The 18289-nt window shown below is 34.6% G+C and overlaps 1 protein-coding gene across 1 annotated transcript in view; it reads right to left on the reverse strand.

The window, feature by feature from the left end:
• LOC140450543 (trypsin-1) overlaps positions 1-17799 on the reverse strand; it is a 31968-nt gene extending 14169 nt beyond the window's left edge. The window contains exons 1-5 of the mRNA XM_072544199.1: positions 17558-17799; positions 16735-16814; positions 16459-16642; positions 7919-8217; positions 1127-1278 (exon numbers count right to left, since the gene is read on the reverse strand). Of these exons, the coding sequence (XP_072400300.1) occupies positions 1127-1278; positions 7919-8217; positions 16459-16642; positions 16735-16814; positions 17558-17799 (957 nt within the window). The remainder of the gene's footprint in view (positions 1-1126; positions 1279-7918; positions 8218-16458; positions 16643-16734; positions 16815-17557) is intronic.
• Between the last annotated feature and the right edge of the window lie 490 nt (positions 17800-18289).

Consider the following 18289-nt stretch of genomic DNA (forward strand, 5'->3'; position numbering starts at 1 on the left):
CTTTGATTTTTGCTTGTGTTGGCGCCGCTCTCTTGGCGCCTATCCTCTAATCTATCATAGATCTTTGTCCACGGGTAATATTAAATGTATATTTGTGTTGGTCTTTGTGGTCAAAAAATGTGTTGTTTATTCTAAGTATGATATTCATGCAGAAGTTTATCTATCATCAGTTCTTCATTTTCGTTTTTAACATCCTCGTTATGTTTTTGCTTAATTCCGGGTATTACTTCACTACCCATTCGAGCGTTAAAATCCCCCAATATTCCCAAAATCACCCATCTTCCCTCTGACATGATCTACTACTTTTTGTAATTGGTCAGAAAACGTTTCCCTTGTTGTTTGCGGTTTGTTATTCGCTGGACCGTATACTCCGATGATGTTCAGGTCTTCCTTCTCCATTCTTATCTTTGCCGTTACTATTCTTTCTGATATGTATTGACACTCTCTGATGTGATTTTGCTGTATTAGTAAGACTACACCTTCTTTGGCCTTGTTTTTTTTTGCTACTCCACTGTAGATTAGTATGTATTTATCTACTTTTTATTTTCCTGTTCCTTTCTTTTTTTGTTTCATGTAGAGCACAAATGTCTATTTCTTTCTATTTCAGCACTTGGGTTATTTCTTGGTCCTTTGAATTGAGCGATCTGATATTCCAAATAGTAATTCTCATCTGGGTTTTGGATGTTTTTCGCTTGTCCTTATTTCTTGGCGTGGTCGTCTTCATATTATCAATCCGGTTTTGAGACTGTACATTGTTTTTTTAAGTATTCGTTTTACGATTAGTAGGTTGCTAACCTTGCCAATCACAAACAAAACAGTTCGATAGCGAAAATTTTAAAAAACCACGTTATTTTTGGCATGGCAATATAAAAAATAGACAACAGCAGAGAGAAACCATATAGCCAGCGAGCAATCGAAAGAATTTTTAAACGGGAGAGATATAGCTAGCTTTATAGACTAGCTATAAAATCCTACTTTAAATAATAAACAACACATAAAAATAAATTATAAAACAAAATAATAATAATGTCCAAAGTAATTGATACTGTGAATCTTATAAAGTCTTTCACGTAACAATCAAAACAGTTTAATTAAACCAGAGATACGCATAAGTAGATAAACTTACCCAACATGAGTCGATTCCACCATGTTCGTAACCTGCGCAAATGTGGTTGTCCTTTATTTTAGTAGTTTTACCTTGGGATTTGTACCATTCCCTGCATTTTTCTAGGCTAATAACAGCTATTTTAGCTTTTTGCATAATATTTGCACGTCCTCCTATAAAAATATCTTTCATAAAAATTATAAAAGCAAAATTATTATTAAGAACTAGTGATTTTGCCCATGCGACGGGATCCAATCAATTGCCATCTACAGTTACTCCACTCAATTTTTCTGACTTCCTTCTATTTTATCGTACAGTATTGTACGAATTAATGGAATCATTGTGACATTTTTAAATATTCACAGTTGGCAACACTGTCCACACATTTATAACTATATAACATATTTGAAAACATAACCTTACTTTTCTCTGCCTTTTATTTGAGAGTGTTTTAGCACATTTCCCACTAAGTAAGTTTGTGTTGTTTTGTATTATTTTGTGTTGTTTTCTGTAGTTAATGAGTTTATTTCGTTTAATTCCATCATGGATATTACAACTAGAAAGCGGGAAAAGGTTATCACGTTAAGTTAACACACTTCTATGCCACAAAGAGAAATCGCAAGAACATCTGGAGTGAGTCAAGGGGTAGTAAGCAAGATTTATAAGGGTAAACGAGAAACGGGATCAACGGATGTGAAAAGGTTAGGAAAATGCAGAAGAAAGAGAAAACAACACCAGCAGATGAAAGATTTTTTACTTCAAAAAAGCAAATTGGACCCAAGAAAAACAAGCCAAGAGCTTCAACAAGATTTAGAAGCATTAGGTGCAGTGATTCATGACTTAACTGTTCAGAAAAGACTTTTGGTGAATGGTAAATGGGCAATGCGTCCACAGAAAAACAGCTTCTAACTGAACGAATGAAGAAAGAAAGGCTATTGTGGGCCAAAAAATACTCTAATTGGGCTGTAAACGACTGAAGAAAAGAACTATTTATAGATAAAACTCACTTTATAGTTCAGGGACAGCGGTCGAAATTCGTCAGGAAGTCTGATAATGAAAACCTTACACCATCTCATATTGATCAAACCGTAAAACATCCAGTCAAAAAAATGTTTTGGGGATGTTTTTCATACATGGGGATTAAATCTTTGGTACCAAGCGAAGGCATGATGAACAGCCAAAAACACAAATCCATGTTGGAACAGCGTTTGGACACAGAACTCCAAAAATGTCAGCCCCAAGGAGGAGCGATTCTTCAAGAGGACTCTGCTCCCTGTCACAAGTCAAAGCAACTGATAGATTTTTTTTAAAATAAGAAGATTAATGTTTTAATTAATGTAAAAATAAAAATAATAGAAGCATTCAGACAGAAGTCAACAAAGACAACACAGAAGTCATTCAGGTTTGGTTTTGAGATGAAAGGATATCTGAGAAATGTCAGAAGCTCGAAGAATCTATGCCAAAACGGGTAAAAGCAGTTATTGCAGCCAAAGGGAGACATATATCCTACTAAATGATGTAAGTTTACCTTTATACTTTTGTCAAAATATAATTTTTTTCTAAATAAACTGTTTTTTCAATTAAACAGCCTATGATTCCATTAATTGGAACAGTACTGTATCTCACTTCATTGTTTTGGCCTACTCGCATGCGAAATTCTAAATTGCTGCGGTGGAACGAACTTATTATACGGTCGAATTCCTAAATTTCTTGATAACCTAATAAACTTTTTGTATGTAAACCAAGTATATATAAAGTGACATAAAGCGTTAAATGATTTTGTTGAAATTTTGATGAAGTAGTAAAATTTCCGAGTAAGGATATTCGAATCGTCAATTTGTAGAATCAATTAGCAATAAATCAACCGTATCGTTTCAAGAACAAAATATGATCGATTAAGACTCAGTAAGTTTAAATGTCAGTTGGTAGTTTAAAATTCTTTTCCAGGTGGCGCTAGGAATTATCGTCCCGGACAAACTGCGATTCCGCTTGACGTGCCGTCGTAGCATTTTATTAGATTAAGATATTCTATAGATAGAACTAGAACTTCGCCTCTGGTAGTTGCTGGGTGAATTAAGTAGCTCTTTGACTATTAGTGCGGGTTCCAAGCCCGGATAAAGGAGGAGGGTTTGCGCCAGGAAGGGTACCCAGCAGTAAAAAGATTGTTAAAACCATGGAGAAGGAATATGGAAAATAGTTTATAGGCTAGAGTGTTCCCCGTAAGCGACGCGCAGTTGCGGCCTCGCCTGACCCCTGCTAATGTGACATGTTCCACTCAGTGTTAAGCATGTCCTTGTAGAGTATCCAAGATACCAGTTGCAGAGACAGACTAACCACATTATCGGATCAACAAGTGAAATCCTAGGAGAAAAATGTAAAATTAAACATATGATAAAATTCCTTAAAGACATTAATATTCTTAACAAAATTTAATATTTATAAGTAAATTATCTCATGTATATGTATATATGTCGCTAATAACCTCAGAGGTTGATACGACAATGTTTTTAAATAAAAAAAATATTTATGTATAATATAATATTTATATATAATATTTATGTATAGAAAACATCTAAAAGTACGATAATATTCTGTGTAAAAGTCGGGTGATAACGTCGTGTTCTTAGGACTAGTGTAACCGTTTCAAAAGTTTCAAATTACTTTTCAATGTTTCAAAAATTTCTATCCATCTATCCGCTAAGTACGGAAACATCTAAATTGCCTTTTAAGAATCCAACTACAGTTCACAGTAGTTCCGATTTTGGCCTCACCAAATCCCAGTGCTGGTACCCCTCACTGAACATAATTTCATTTCTTCTTTATTACAACCGTTTGGATAATTTAGATTGTACCAATTTTATTTACAGCGATTTATTTGTTTTTGGTGCTTGCACTACAATTTTAGCAATTCAGAAAATAAAGTATGTACCTAAACACTTGATGGTTTCATTTAAATTGTTAGAGTTAGTTAACTTACTATTATTTAACCTATAAAATTGTCCTATTACGGAGAAGTTAAATGCATTTATATTGTTTCGTTTCTTCATATTCATTTCCAAATCGGGTAATCACGAACAGATGTTCGCGATTACCCGCCAAGTGTTCGCGTTTACTCTTTTAATAATTTGGCTTAGATTCTTTACATTTTTGCTTTTCTTTTGCTCATTTAACAATTTGTATCTTTTTCAGATGCCTTTTAAACGGAAACGAAGTACCAACAAATTTTCATGGTCTGATGATCAAATGAAAGCTGCTCTAAAGGCAATTGAAGAAAGACGTTATGGCCTAAGGGAAGCTGCACGCCAATTTAATATAGCTGTTACTACATTACAAAACAGAGTCTCTAGAGGCTTTTACAAAGCAGGCTGGGTGCAAACACTCTCTTTTCAAATGAACAGGAAGAAGAAATGAGTCGTCATTTACTAACGTTATCTAAAATATTTTATGGATTAACCCCAATTCAGTTGCGAAAAGAGGCCTTCGCCTATGCAGAGAAATTTAACTTAAAACATAGTTTCAACAGAGAAAAACGAGAAGCAGGTAAAGACTGGTTATATGGATTCATGTCAAGGCATCCTGAGTTAAGTTTCCGTAAACCTGAAGCAACAAGTCTTAATCGCATTCAAGGTTTCAATAAGGATCAAGTCTCAAGGTTTTATGACAATTTGGGTAAGCTGTACGATGAATACAAGTTTCCATCTACGCGAATATTTAATGTCGATGAGACTGGCATTACAAACGTAAATAGGCCTAATCGGATCATTGGACCTAGAGGCCAAAAACAAAATGGAGCCGTTACAAGTGGAGAAAGAGGCAAGAACGTGACGGTATGCTGTTGTATGAGTGCCAGAGGATCGTTTACACCTCCACTATTCATTTATCCAAGACTGAGAAGAAATCCTGCTTTAGAAAAGGATGGGAAGCCAGGTTCTTTGTACTCCTGTTGAAAAAGCGGTTGGATGAACGAAGAAGTGTTCCTGTTTTGGATTCAACATTTTGCGAAAACCAATAAACCTACAAGAGATGATCTCATTTTACTGGTGCTGGACAATCACTCCAGTCATTGCTCTATTGCAATTTATAATTTTTGCAAAGAAAATGGTATCATTATGCTGTCAATACCTCCACATACCTCGCATCGTCTGCAACCACTAGACGTTAGCTTTTTCTCATCATTGAAGCAAACATATGACGTTGAATGTGATTCGTTTTTAAAATCTCAACCCTATGAGCAAATTGAAATGTGCCATATAAGCATTCTCAAAGGCGTATACTAGAGTTGCAAGCATAGACAAAGCTGCAAACGGTTTGGAGAAGACCGGAATTTTTCCATTCAACCGAAATACATTTAATGAAGAAGACTTTTACAGTTCAAACGATAATCAAACTCAACAAAATAATAGCCAAGAAGGTCTTTCACAAACTATTCAAGAAGATTTACTGGAACCCCAACCAGGCCCTTCCAAAGAAAACCAGATATGTGAAAATACCGAAAATGTTTCATTCAGCGATATCTTGCCTTTACCTAAAGAAAAACAAAAGATATATGTTCCGAAGAAGGGTGGAAGAAAAAAACACAGATCCGAAATATTAACCTCAACGCCTTTGAAATTAGAACTCGAACAAAAGGAGCTTAGAAGGAAACAAAAAATGGAAAAAGAAATTGAAAAACAAAAATTTTTAAAAAAGAAAAATAAAACTGCAAAGAGAAAAGTACTCCAATCTTCAAGCGGAGAGGAAGATTCGACATCATATAAAGATGATGAATCTGATGACAATGACGATATTAATACCGACGATTGTAATGAAGGAGAATCTTGTTTAATTTATGGTGAGTTCGGGAAAAGCGAACTTTGGTTCCGTTGCATTATATGTGGTGGATTGGTGCATAAATTATGCAGCGGCTCGGACACACCGGACAACTATAAATGTGATTTTTGTTAATAGGTAATACTGTTCGCCATTACCCTTCTCATGTTTATTATTACCCGACATTTCGGGTAACAGCGAACATTTCGTGAACATTTTTAATTGAGTTTTTTTATTATTAAAATTTTTATTTTTGATTATCCAATAACAAAAATTAATAGCTGTATTACTGTTAGCCACTGTGTAGTGGTTTCCGAGTTTTCAACATTTTTATATTTCAAATAAACAATTATTTTCCTTAAGTGTTCGTAATTACCCGTCGTTTCCCTATACATTCCCTTGCGAGATTTAATAATTGTGTATGGATGAAAACTTACGACGACGACACCTGGCAAAGAAAAAAGACTTCGAAAATTGGCTTAGCTCTGGTGCCAGCTATTGTGCGGAGGACGTATCTATTGCTAAGAGATTGGACTCTGTCTTTTATTGATGCTATATTCGCAATTTGGTGAATTAGTGTTGACGGATAATCTGCACATTTCCTCATGCACTTTCTGGGGATTTTCCTTTTTGTTGCCAAAATGGCGTTGGTTTGGCGAAGATTTCTTCTTCTTCAGGTTCCTTCTCCTATCGGAGGTTACCAATCATCATCGCTATTTTAATTTTATTGGCCGCGCTTGTGAATAATTATAATGAGCTGCAATCGAACCACTCTCTCAAATTTCTTAGCCAGGATATTTTGCGTCGTCGTGGGTTTCTCTTCCCTTGTATCTTCCCTTGCATAATTAATCTCAGTAATACGTACTTCTCGCCCCTCATTATATGACCGAGATATTGAATATTTCTAATTTTAACAGTTTTTATGACTCCACATTATTTCTTCATTCTTTGTAACACCTCTATATTAGTATTTTTTTAGTCCACGATATTCTGTGGATTCTCCTGTAGCACCACATCTCAAAGGAGTTTAATTTTTTAATTTCAGACTGTTTTATTGTCCACGCTTCCATGCCGTATAGTAAAGTAGAAAAAACGTAACAACGTAGCATTCTTGTGCGGATCTCTAGATTAAAATTACGGTTGCAAAGTAAGTTCTTCAATTTTATGAACGTGTTTCTTGCCATTTCTATTCTAGATCTGATTTCTTTTGTTTGATCTCCATCTTCGATTAGCCACGCTCCTAAATATTTATATATTGTTACTCTTTCGATCATTGTATTATTGATGATCAGGTTATCTACATTTTGTGGTTTTTTTGAGAATATCATTGATTTCGTTTTCTTGAGATTCATTTGCAGTCCGCACTTTTCACATGCATTGTATACATATGTTGTATTATGTACTGTAGATCTTCCAACTAAATCTTCGGCAAAGATTTAGTAACACGTAAACACACGCCTTGTTTTCGATGTCAGGCCTGATAAGTCTTGTAGGTGTGCATCTTATCTAGCCGTGTCATATTAGAGGTATTTTTAAGTTTTTCAGACAGTGCGTCCAGAAGTCTAGCTCTTTTTCTTACCCTGTCTAGGGTGTCTTTGATGTCAATGTAACAGATAATAGTCCTGCTAAAATGAACTCCCAAGTAGGACACCGAGTTTCTGTAACCAAGATTTTCTCTTAGGAAGGCTATTTGGTTCCTCCCAGCATCGCGGCTCTGAGGGGAATTGAATAAAATTAATTGAGTTTTGGAGAAATTAAGTGTGACTCTCCATTTGTTGCACCACCTGACAATTCTGTTCAACTGATCCTATGCTCTATCGGACACCCACGCATTGTATGTTTAATAAAAGTAAAATATAAGCGGGTCAAAGGTGGATCAAATAGATCAGCCCTCGTAGAAATCTTATACTATAACATGCTTATTTTAGTACGTTTGTTAAACAGGATAAATCGTATTTTTTTTTTACAACTAAGAGTTAAAACCAAAAACAACTTTATACTTACCTTTTTCAGTAAGTTCGTTGGTCCAGCCCCAACCAGCAACTATAGCCAATAAGCTAGTGTAGTCCTCTGTGGACTTAGAACTTGGCAAACATGCTGGAAGAGCAGTATTGGACCATGTTAAAATATTTTCTAACTCAAGTAATGCTATATCATCTTTCGGCTTCCCACAAATATATCCAGGATGAATAGTTATCTCTTTAACATTTACTTGATATGCATCACTGTTTTTGGTAGTTAAATCATACTGAGATATCGTTACTTTTATGGAAAAAGCTGGTAGAATATCTTGATCTATTCCTCTAAAAAATATGTGATTAGTTCTGTTACAGAAGATGTTTTGAAATTATATAATCATTATTTATATACTAGGATTATAAAAAGTATATTTAATTGAAATAAATCATATTTTAATAAAAAATAATATTTGACGTTTTGTATTTGCAGCATTATTGGGAGGAAGTCCAGTTACTCGCTTGTCGTAAGAGATGCGAAGAAAAATTAGTAATAAAAGTTGGAGGGTAGATAGGACCGTACTTTGAAAATATTTTCAAATATGCAGGGCCACCCGTATTAGCACGATGGAAAAAACTTTTTTCCGTTAAGAAAAAGAATTTTTTTTAACGGAACATACTCTATATTTATACATTTTTGGACTCATCTCGATGTTCTCGTTTTTGCAATATAAGGTTTTGCAATTTTGTCTAGGAGTTTAAAAGATAATTACGTTTTTTTAATAAATTCGTGACAGCATTAACAATACATTGTAGAGATTTGACATCCCATTAATTTATTTGTTCAAACGATTTTTAGTACAAGTAGTCTACTATTGTCCAAAATTATTAACAGCAAAATATTTAATTTTGATATACAGGATCGGTCGCGTTTCTTACATAGAACACCCTGTATGTTAGTATTGTAATGAGATGTTATTTTATATTACTTCATTATTTTTTAAGCATTTTCTATAAATAATTGCTGTGATTTATGACTTATTCGTGATTCTTTTCGAATCTATTCAATCTAGTTGACTATAACTTTGACACTAAACTTGCTACTACTACGGCTACTTAAATATTCATCACAGATTTAACACAACAAGCGCGGTAGCTGGTAAAGATTGGCTAGAAGGATTTTTAAAAAGAAATTCATCCATTTCAGTATGGAAACCTGAAGCAACCTGAAAACGTGATGGAAAATTTTGAAGAAACAGGTATTACAACCGTTTAAAATACTGTAGCATTTCGATTTCTTTCGTATATGTTAAAACACCGAAAAATATTCTCAATCTTTTTTCGTCGCTAAGATTGATAATATAAACATTTTAGTTTTGTTTATATAACAGAGATGGGTATTTCTCTGATCCTTATTCCGCTTAGTATTGCGCATCAAATAAATATCCACTTAGGTTGGTGGGAAAGTGATGCAATGAGATTATGATTCACTCTAAACGCCAAAGCGTTTGGATTTATTGAGTCTGGATTTTTTTGAAAAATTCGTTATTGTTTTTCTTGATTCGTTTTGGTTATCGAAAATAGTGAAATGTAGTAGCAATGAGGAGAGAGATTTGGATTTGGGAAGAGATAGCTTTCGGCGCGTAGTCTTCAAAAACCGGCAATTTTTTTAAGTTGAGAGGTGAATTTGGGTTTAAAATGCTATTTGGCAGTTTTTGTTGAGTTAATCACCGATTGGTTGTGTTGTGCCCTATGTGGGAGATTTGTAAGATGACGATTCCAACCATTTGAGAAGTCCACATAATTTAAAGAATAAATTAAGTGGCCGAGTTTTGAAGATTGCACTTTGTTGTCACCTAGGATACCCCGAAGCCTGAATCAGTGTCCAACTTTCCAAGAATTGTCTATTTTGTGTTTCATGGTCACCCTAGACCAATTCCAGTTTGTGTGGGACACAGTTGTGTGTTGTTTGCAGTGTTTTTAATTCAATTCCTATCCCAAAAACTTTCTTAAAGGAAATACATGTATGGTGTAGGAATGAATGTAAGCTCCGTTGAAAAATTTAGATAATTTTCATTTGTAATAACAATTTAAATTCCTAGAAGTGTCCCCAACGTCTGGAGCTTATTGTAAATCGTTACAAATAGCTCCACTGTAAGGTTTGTTGATGCATTTTGTTAATATTATTTGTAATAACTGTTGATGTGAAGTAATAATAAACATGTAATGTTTCTCTCTAAACCAGTAGTTGTAGAACTATTTCCTTTAAAAGTATTTTCACCCTTTAATATTTTTTAGGAAAGAAAAGCCTTTCTTTCTATTCATTACTTTGAACTTTAAAAAAATGTCCTCTTAAAGTTCACTAAAGTTCACTTAGCTCACTAAACGTAGTTCAAGGTATTTACAAAAATAATCCATCGGAACTAACTCTGACCGAAACTCGTTTATATCTATCCTAGAAATTACATATGGCATCACAGATCCATTTAAAAAGCTCTTAACTTCACCTCTACAATATCCGAGGGTTATTAAACGACTTATCGCTTCCCCATTCAGAAACAAAGGAGAGGTGTTTTAAAAACCGCATTACTAGACTGCAAAAAAATTAATCTTGATGACCATAACAATATGAGTGCCTGGTCCAATTACCAAACTAATGATGAAACCAACGCTCCTATTTCTCAATGTTCTCATCAATCCTTACAGTCGCCCGTATCTCACTCTTCTAATTAAAAATCGCTTTCAAAATCATACAATGAAATTGCGATGGATTCTTTCGTCGCTTAGAAAGAATCCAGCACTAAGTCGCCGAAGAACAACCTGAAATGATATGTTTACAAGAAACTAAGTCAAAAATATTTAGACTTCCTAAACTAAACAAAAATTGAAGACTATCATTATATTCGAACTAACTGCAACAGAGCCAGTGGTAAAACTTTAATTTTTATTTCCAATGAACTATTTTCGTCTCATCTCTCTCTCTTATCACCGAACTGGGGACTATCGCCATAAGCGCATAGTGCCCAAATAAACTGACTATATGTAGTGTATATATTCTACCCAGCCACTCACTGAAGGAAATAGAACTTCTAGACCTTATTTATCAGCTCCCCTCACCATACATTCTTGTAGGTGATTTCAATAACCATAATTCCATATGGCAAGATCCCAAATCGCCAGCTACGACAAAGAACAGGAGTGGCTGATGCAGTAGAGAGAGTAGCAACACTAAAATGGAACTGATGAGGAGACCAAGAGATGATGCCTACCGAAGTAGAGGTCGTCCACCAACACGTTGGACTGACGATCTAAAACGTTGTCATAGGAATTGGATGCAAGAGGCACAAGATCGAAATAGATGGAAAATTATGAGGGAGATCTATGTCCAGCAGTGGATAAGCGAAGATTGAATGATGAATTCCATGTGGGGATTCAATTACACGTCAAAGAAAGGCAAAACTATTGATAAAGCTGTACGAGTTTGTGCATATTAAATACAGGTTCTAGTACACACTTAAATTTTACACACTTAAATTTTTCCTCTAGGACATTCTCTTCAATATATCTTAGCTTAAGTAATTCCAAATCAGCACCTTTACTAACTTAGGAAGCCGCTGATGACCTTTATGACAGCCATCATTATCCTATCGTCGTATCATATATTTCCAATACTGAACAAGCTCTGTCCAGAAACTACCAGCAATTAAAAAATTCTGATTGAGCCAGTTACACGTCCCAAACAAATATCCGACTTACTTACACTTACAATATTGACAATGGTATAACATTATTCAGAGACACCATACTTTCAGCTGCCAATTTGCATATTGCCAAAAGTATTATGTCACATAAACAAGAACAGTTCCTTGGTGGAAAAACTCATGCCAAACTTCTATAGAACAAGATAAGGTGGCACTTAAAAATTATCGAAAAAATAATGACTTAAAAATTCTCACAAAATTAAAAAAAGCTAGAGCGAAGTCACGGTTCATTATAAAACAAAGTAAAAATCTTCTTGGAGAAACTATGTATCTTATTAATAAAAATACCAATGTTATTCTAAAAATCTAAATCTGAAAAAAAAAATTCGAAAAATCCAAGAAATCAATACGAACACCAAAATCTCTTTTTTTACCTCAAATAATATTGTTATTGGTGATAATAAAGAAATTGTCGAAACCCTGGCAAAACACTGATACAAAATTTAGAAGCAAAATAAATACTTCTTTACTTGAACCATTGATACGCACTCATCCCATGTGTTCTTCCGAAATAATTACATATTATTACATTACATATCTCAATTCGCAATTCTTTTACGTAGAATTCATTTTCATGTTAAAAAAAATGATTAACAAAATACTTATATGGTTCTTTGCCAAATTTAACATAATTCCTAAGGAACAGTCAGGATGTAGAAGAAATTGCTCAACTTAAGACAATCTAGTAATCCTCCAAAGTCATATTTCCCATGCTTTCAACAAAAGTCAAATGAAGTCGTGATTGCTGTATTTGACATTTAAGGCGGATTTGATACTATTAGCAGGCACTCTATACTAAACAAGCTAACCCTATATAATATTAAAGGCAATATATTCAATTTTATACAAAATTTCTTATCATCACTATCGTTTACAGTGTTTGTCAGTGGTATTTTTTCATCAGTCCACACTCAAACCGATGGGGTAATAATTTAATGGAAGAGAGGAGAAATGGAAGAGATTTAGGGGAGAAATGAGCCAAAATATCAAGAACTACAAAGTAGAATTAAAGTAGAGATAAAAAAGGCCAAGGAAAAGTGGTTAACAGATTAATGCATACACATAGAAGAGTATGACAGAAAATATGACAGCTTTAATATGCATAAAAAAATAAAAGAACTAACAAATACCAAAAAGCGAGCACGCTACAAGATGATAATGGTAAACTCATTGCAGACATCAAAGATAAACTAAGATTGTGGCAAGAATACATAATGAAATTATTCGATGATGATACAGGAAGATCCACAGGAACAAAAAGGACCGAAAATAATAATGTGAGAATTAGAACAGGCAATTAGAAATGCAAAGACCGCAAAATTACTAGGCCCAGATCAGATACCCACTGAGCTAATTAAATGCGAAGACGAAGAAACACTGCATATACTTTTAGATCTCTTCAACTAAATATATACAACAGGAGTAATACCCGAAGATTGGTTGCTGTCCACGTTTGTAACACTACCAAAATCAATACATGCGACAGAATGCTCCCAGTACAGAAAAATTTCCTTAATACACACTTAAGATATTTATCAAAATAATACATGGAAGACAATACACAAAAATAGAAGAAGATATAGATGACATCCAGTTTGGATTCAGAGGAGGACTAGGAACGAGACAGGCTCTGTTCGCTTTTAACGTTCTCGCGCAAAGACGCCAAATATGAACCAGGATCTCTATGTCTGCTTTATAGATTATCAAAAGGCTTTTTATAGAGTACGACATCAGAAACTCATAAAACTGTTAAAAGAAAAGAATGTGGGTAGTGATATATACGGGTTATTGTCAATCTGTACTGGAATCAAAAAGCAAAGGTTAGAATCGAAAATGTCGATACAGAAACTATAGAAATCAAAAGACGTGTTAGACAGGGTTGCGTGCTGTCCCTATTATTACTCAATCTGTACAGCGAAGCTATTTTTAAGGAAGGAATATCAGAGGAACAACAAGGTATATCAATAAACGGAAAAATCTTGAACAACAACTTGAGATTAGCAGACGACACCGCTGTTTTTCAAACAGTCTAGAAGCACTGCAACGCTTAGTAAATAGATTACATCAAGTCAATATAAAATATGGACTACAAATGAAAGTTAAGAAAACCAAGTGCATGATTATTTCTAAGCAACATACAGTAGGAAGGCTAGATATCGAAGACAAACAAGTAGAAAGAGTGAATAACTACAAATATCTGGGAACCTGGGTAAATGAAAACAATGACCAAGGTAGAGAAATAAGGACACGCATTGAAATTGTAAGACAAGCATTTATAAAAATAAAAACAATGTTTGTTAATCGATACCTTCCTCTGGAACTGAGGATAAGAACCTTAAGATGCTACGTGTTCTCGACTTTGTTGTATGGAATGGAAAGCTAGACACTAAAAGTGGATAATACTCGTATAAAGAAGTTGGAATCATTTGAGATGTGGTGCTATAGAAGGATTTTGAAAATACCATGAACCCAACGAGTTACAAATGCAGAAGTGTTAAGAAGGCTACAAAAGGATTGCGAGATCATAAAGCACATCAAAACAAGAAAGCTGAAATATTTAGGCCACATTACCAGAGGTGCAAAATGTGAGATATTAAGGCTCATAATGCAAGGTAAAATCAAGGGTAAAAGATCTATAGGAAGACAAAGAATTCTAAGAAAGTGGTATAGTTGCAGCTCAGTAGATCTTTTTAGAGCAGCCGCCAATAAGGTACGGATAGCTGTGATGATAGCCAACCTCCAATAGGAGAAGGAACTATAAGAAGAAGAATAATATACTGCCACTGACGACCTGTCTCTACGACTTCTAAGCTCATTCAATCTGCAGTAGATACTCTCGTTAATAAAACAAGCTCCATAGACTTATCGTTATCATATACAAAATCAAAAATAATAAAATTTAGTAGGCCACCTCTATTTCATGGACATCGCATACCTCAAACGAAGAAGTGCTGCATAGAATAGGCAAGGAAAGAGAACTTTTTAACACAGTAAAAGTTAGAAAAACATTATACCTAGGCCACATACTGAGAAATAATAAGTACCAATATGCCCAACTTATAGTGAAAGGAAAAATCGAGGGAAAGAGAGGCCTAGAAAGGAAAAGACTATCGTGGCTCAGAAACATCCGACAATGGACAGGGCTAAATTTTGAACAGCTAATAAGAACAGCTGAAGATAGAGAAGAGTTTAAAATTGTAGTAGCCAACCTCCATTGAGGAGAGGGCACTTTAAGAAGAAGAAGACCACCTCCCTCCTCATCTAGAATAATGATTGACAAAACTTATCTTCCCGTTATCAGAGAATGTAAAGTACTCGGTTTAAAGTATGATTCTTGACTTACCTGGAAGGAATATATATATTAGAAATAAAGGGTAAAGCGTACAAAAGACTAAATATTATCAAAACTTTTTTGTACTATCATTGGGGTGCAGATGAAAATTCCCTTCTTAAGATATCTAGATCTCTTATTTATTTCAAACTGGACTATGGTTCTTACTTATACATCTCTGCTTCTAAAACACATCTTTATCTTTTAAGTTCGATACACAACACAGCTCTCCGTATTTGTATAGGCGCCTTTATATCTAACCCTATATATTGCGAAGCAAATGAACCCTGTTTTAGATTAGAGGGGAGCAACTACTACTGCCTTACGCAGTATCTATTTCTTTTAATCCCTCTATTTGTATCATCCACGAATATACTGCAAAACCTCTCTAAATTACCAATATTAAAACTACCCCACTAATTTAGGCACAGTTACTTGATGACATATCTCTACCACAAACAATTCCACCTCTCCTATCCACATATTCTCATTGATCTATAGTCATAACAACTTTTAAAGAAATTATCTTTACAAAGAAATACGACATAGTACTATACACTGATGCTTTAAAAAATGATGCAGGAGTAGGCTGTTTTGTTACAACGTCACATACTCTTATCACGTCATCCCTTATCTCCTCCTTTTGCAGCGTTCATACTAGCTAATTATTCAGTATACTTCAAGCTATCAAATACATTTCATCATTCATCAACAAATAAGCAAGTTGCTATATGCACAGACTCTCTAGCCTCAATTCAATCTTTTCAAAATGTATTCACTGATCATCCTATCGTCCAAAAGATCTACGACCATTACTAACTTATCTTTTCCCAAAATATAAGTTACTCTAATCTGGTTACCATCCCATATTGGTATAATAGGCAATAAACTTGCAGACCATTACGCTGAACTTGCGTCAACGTCTTCTGATCCCGCTGTTAATATCCAAATTGGTAATGACTTAAAATCTCGCATTAAAAGAAGAACAAGAACCTAATGGCAATAATACTGGGACACCAACTGCTCAACTTTATATCAAATACAACATTGAATAGACAGTCCTCCAATTTTTGGCACTACAAGTTGGCCAGACGAGATATTATCGTAGCAAATTAACACATGGTTACCAAAGTCATCCAGCAACCGACCTACTAGTCAAAGCTGCCAATCACAACTGACAGTCAATCATATCACTACTTACCGAATGCCATCAATAATCTGCCAAAAGACAACTTTATCGCCTCAAACTTAATATACAAGATATCCTAAGTAACGCTGACCAAATAAATTCAGTTGTATTATAAAATATAATAATTTCATTGTACGATAACATTTTGTATTTTGTAACATTAATATTTATTGTAAAATTTTTTGTTTTATAATCGTCCTTGTGTAAGTAGCCTTAGTAGCCAAGCACATTAATTTTAAACAAAAAAAATTATATTTAACCATTTATATACATCTGGTATAAGTTGTTATTAAATCTTATTATCTTACGTGCAAAGACAATGTCCTGCTGTTAACACAAACTTTTCTGAGATAATGGTTCCACCACAGAAATGCCCTCCTCTTCTCGTCAACGAAACCAACCAAGGAAATTCAGCTTTTTCTGCATTTTCACCACCTACTATTCTACTTGTTCTTGTTGGAGCTTTTCGTTTTCCACAAGCGATATCAGCGACTGAAAAAGTTACAAAGATTTAAATAATTAGTAGCTGTTTTTATATACTACACTTCACCTGTTCAGTTTTCAAGTTCATATGCCTCACATACCTACCAAGTTCAAGTTTACCGACACACCCGTATTGTGTTTCAGTGTTTGCAAAATCTGTACTAATGAATTTCTGTATTTCCTATCGAATTTGTTTCAACAATAGATAAGCGTTAAAAAGTTTTTTTTACTGTTTACCTTATATTACTCATCATTAATGACATTATTGGTATATTTTGTTTATTGTTATAATTATAATAATTTTTATAATTAAAACACAAAAACTATTCTTATTATTTGGAAAGTTATTAAACTCAAAAAATTTATTATCTTTCCATTTTAGTATTTAAATCTTTGATTAGTATCTTAGTGTTATTTCCGGGACAACTTTCATACGTGTTTTCCAATTCACTGTAGACTTGGTCTTTTTCTTCATCTTCCTTCTCCTCTTTTGTGGCGTGTATGCTAATAAAACTAATATTACAAAACTTAATCAGCTATACTTATAAAAAAATTTGTCCGATAAGAATAGTCCAGGAAAGTCGCAAAACCAACTTTTGGTAGTAAACTGACTGGAACACCTTAGAAAGACAACAAGAACAGCTTTTAATAGAGCAAAACTTACTAGACTCAAAGAGAATTGGGATTTTTATCAATAAAACCTCAGAGAGTTTAAGAAAGTCTGCAGACCAAACGAAAGAGCTGTTTGGAGAGCCTACTGTGAGGAAATCTAAGATTTAACGCAGGCTTTCAAGCTACAAAAATCGCTCTCAAAAGACACACATCGGCATATCGTCATAGTAACGAGGGAAGATGGAAACAAAACTTCCAGCCTTTACAAAAATGCTGAGATCCTGATGAAAACATACTTCCCGGTTCTAGCACCTTAACAGCACCGAACTGGTCGGAAGAAATAACCATACCCTCACTGAATGACTGGCATCTGCCAAAATAATGACTAATGAGGAAAAAGTAAGGTGGGTCATATCCTGCATCACCCCTTCCAAGTCACCAGTTGCTGATGGCATATATCCAGCCCTACTACAGTGAGAACTGGATATCCTTCTGTCGCACCTAGTGGGAATATTCAGAACGTCCTTGGCTCTAAGATATATTTCCAGCAACATAGTTCTAGACACCCTGGTGGACCAACTCAGCATCAACGGGTTCTACACGACAGCCTCCTGCAAAGCGGTAAGTTTGAGAATACACTATGTGAGAGATTACAAGTTGCTCTCAGACTAATAGAAACATGGTGTAAGTAATTAACATTATCTATAAATCCTAAGCAGATTGAGACTTTCCTTTTCACCAAAAAAATAAGGATCACGTGCTTAATACCCAAAGTATTCTAAACTGCAGTCTAAATTGGTCTAAAGAGAACAGGTGAAATACCTTGGTATTACCCTAGATAGGAAGTTTACATGGAACTCCCACTTAAATGTTATAGCTAAAAGAGCATATATTGTCTATGAGCAGTGGCGATGAATGCTCGGACGCACCTAGAACCTTTCGCTCAGGGTGATTACCTGGATCTACACTACTGTCATTAGGCCAATCCTAACTCATGGAGATATTTCTTGGGTACCAAAAGTGCTACAGGCAACAGCGATTAAC

The sequence above is a fragment of the Diabrotica undecimpunctata genome, chromosome 9, assembly GCF_040954645.1.
Source record: "Diabrotica undecimpunctata isolate CICGRU chromosome 9, icDiaUnde3, whole genome shotgun sequence".
Lineage (NCBI taxonomy): Eukaryota > Metazoa > Arthropoda > Insecta > Coleoptera > Chrysomelidae > Diabrotica > Diabrotica undecimpunctata.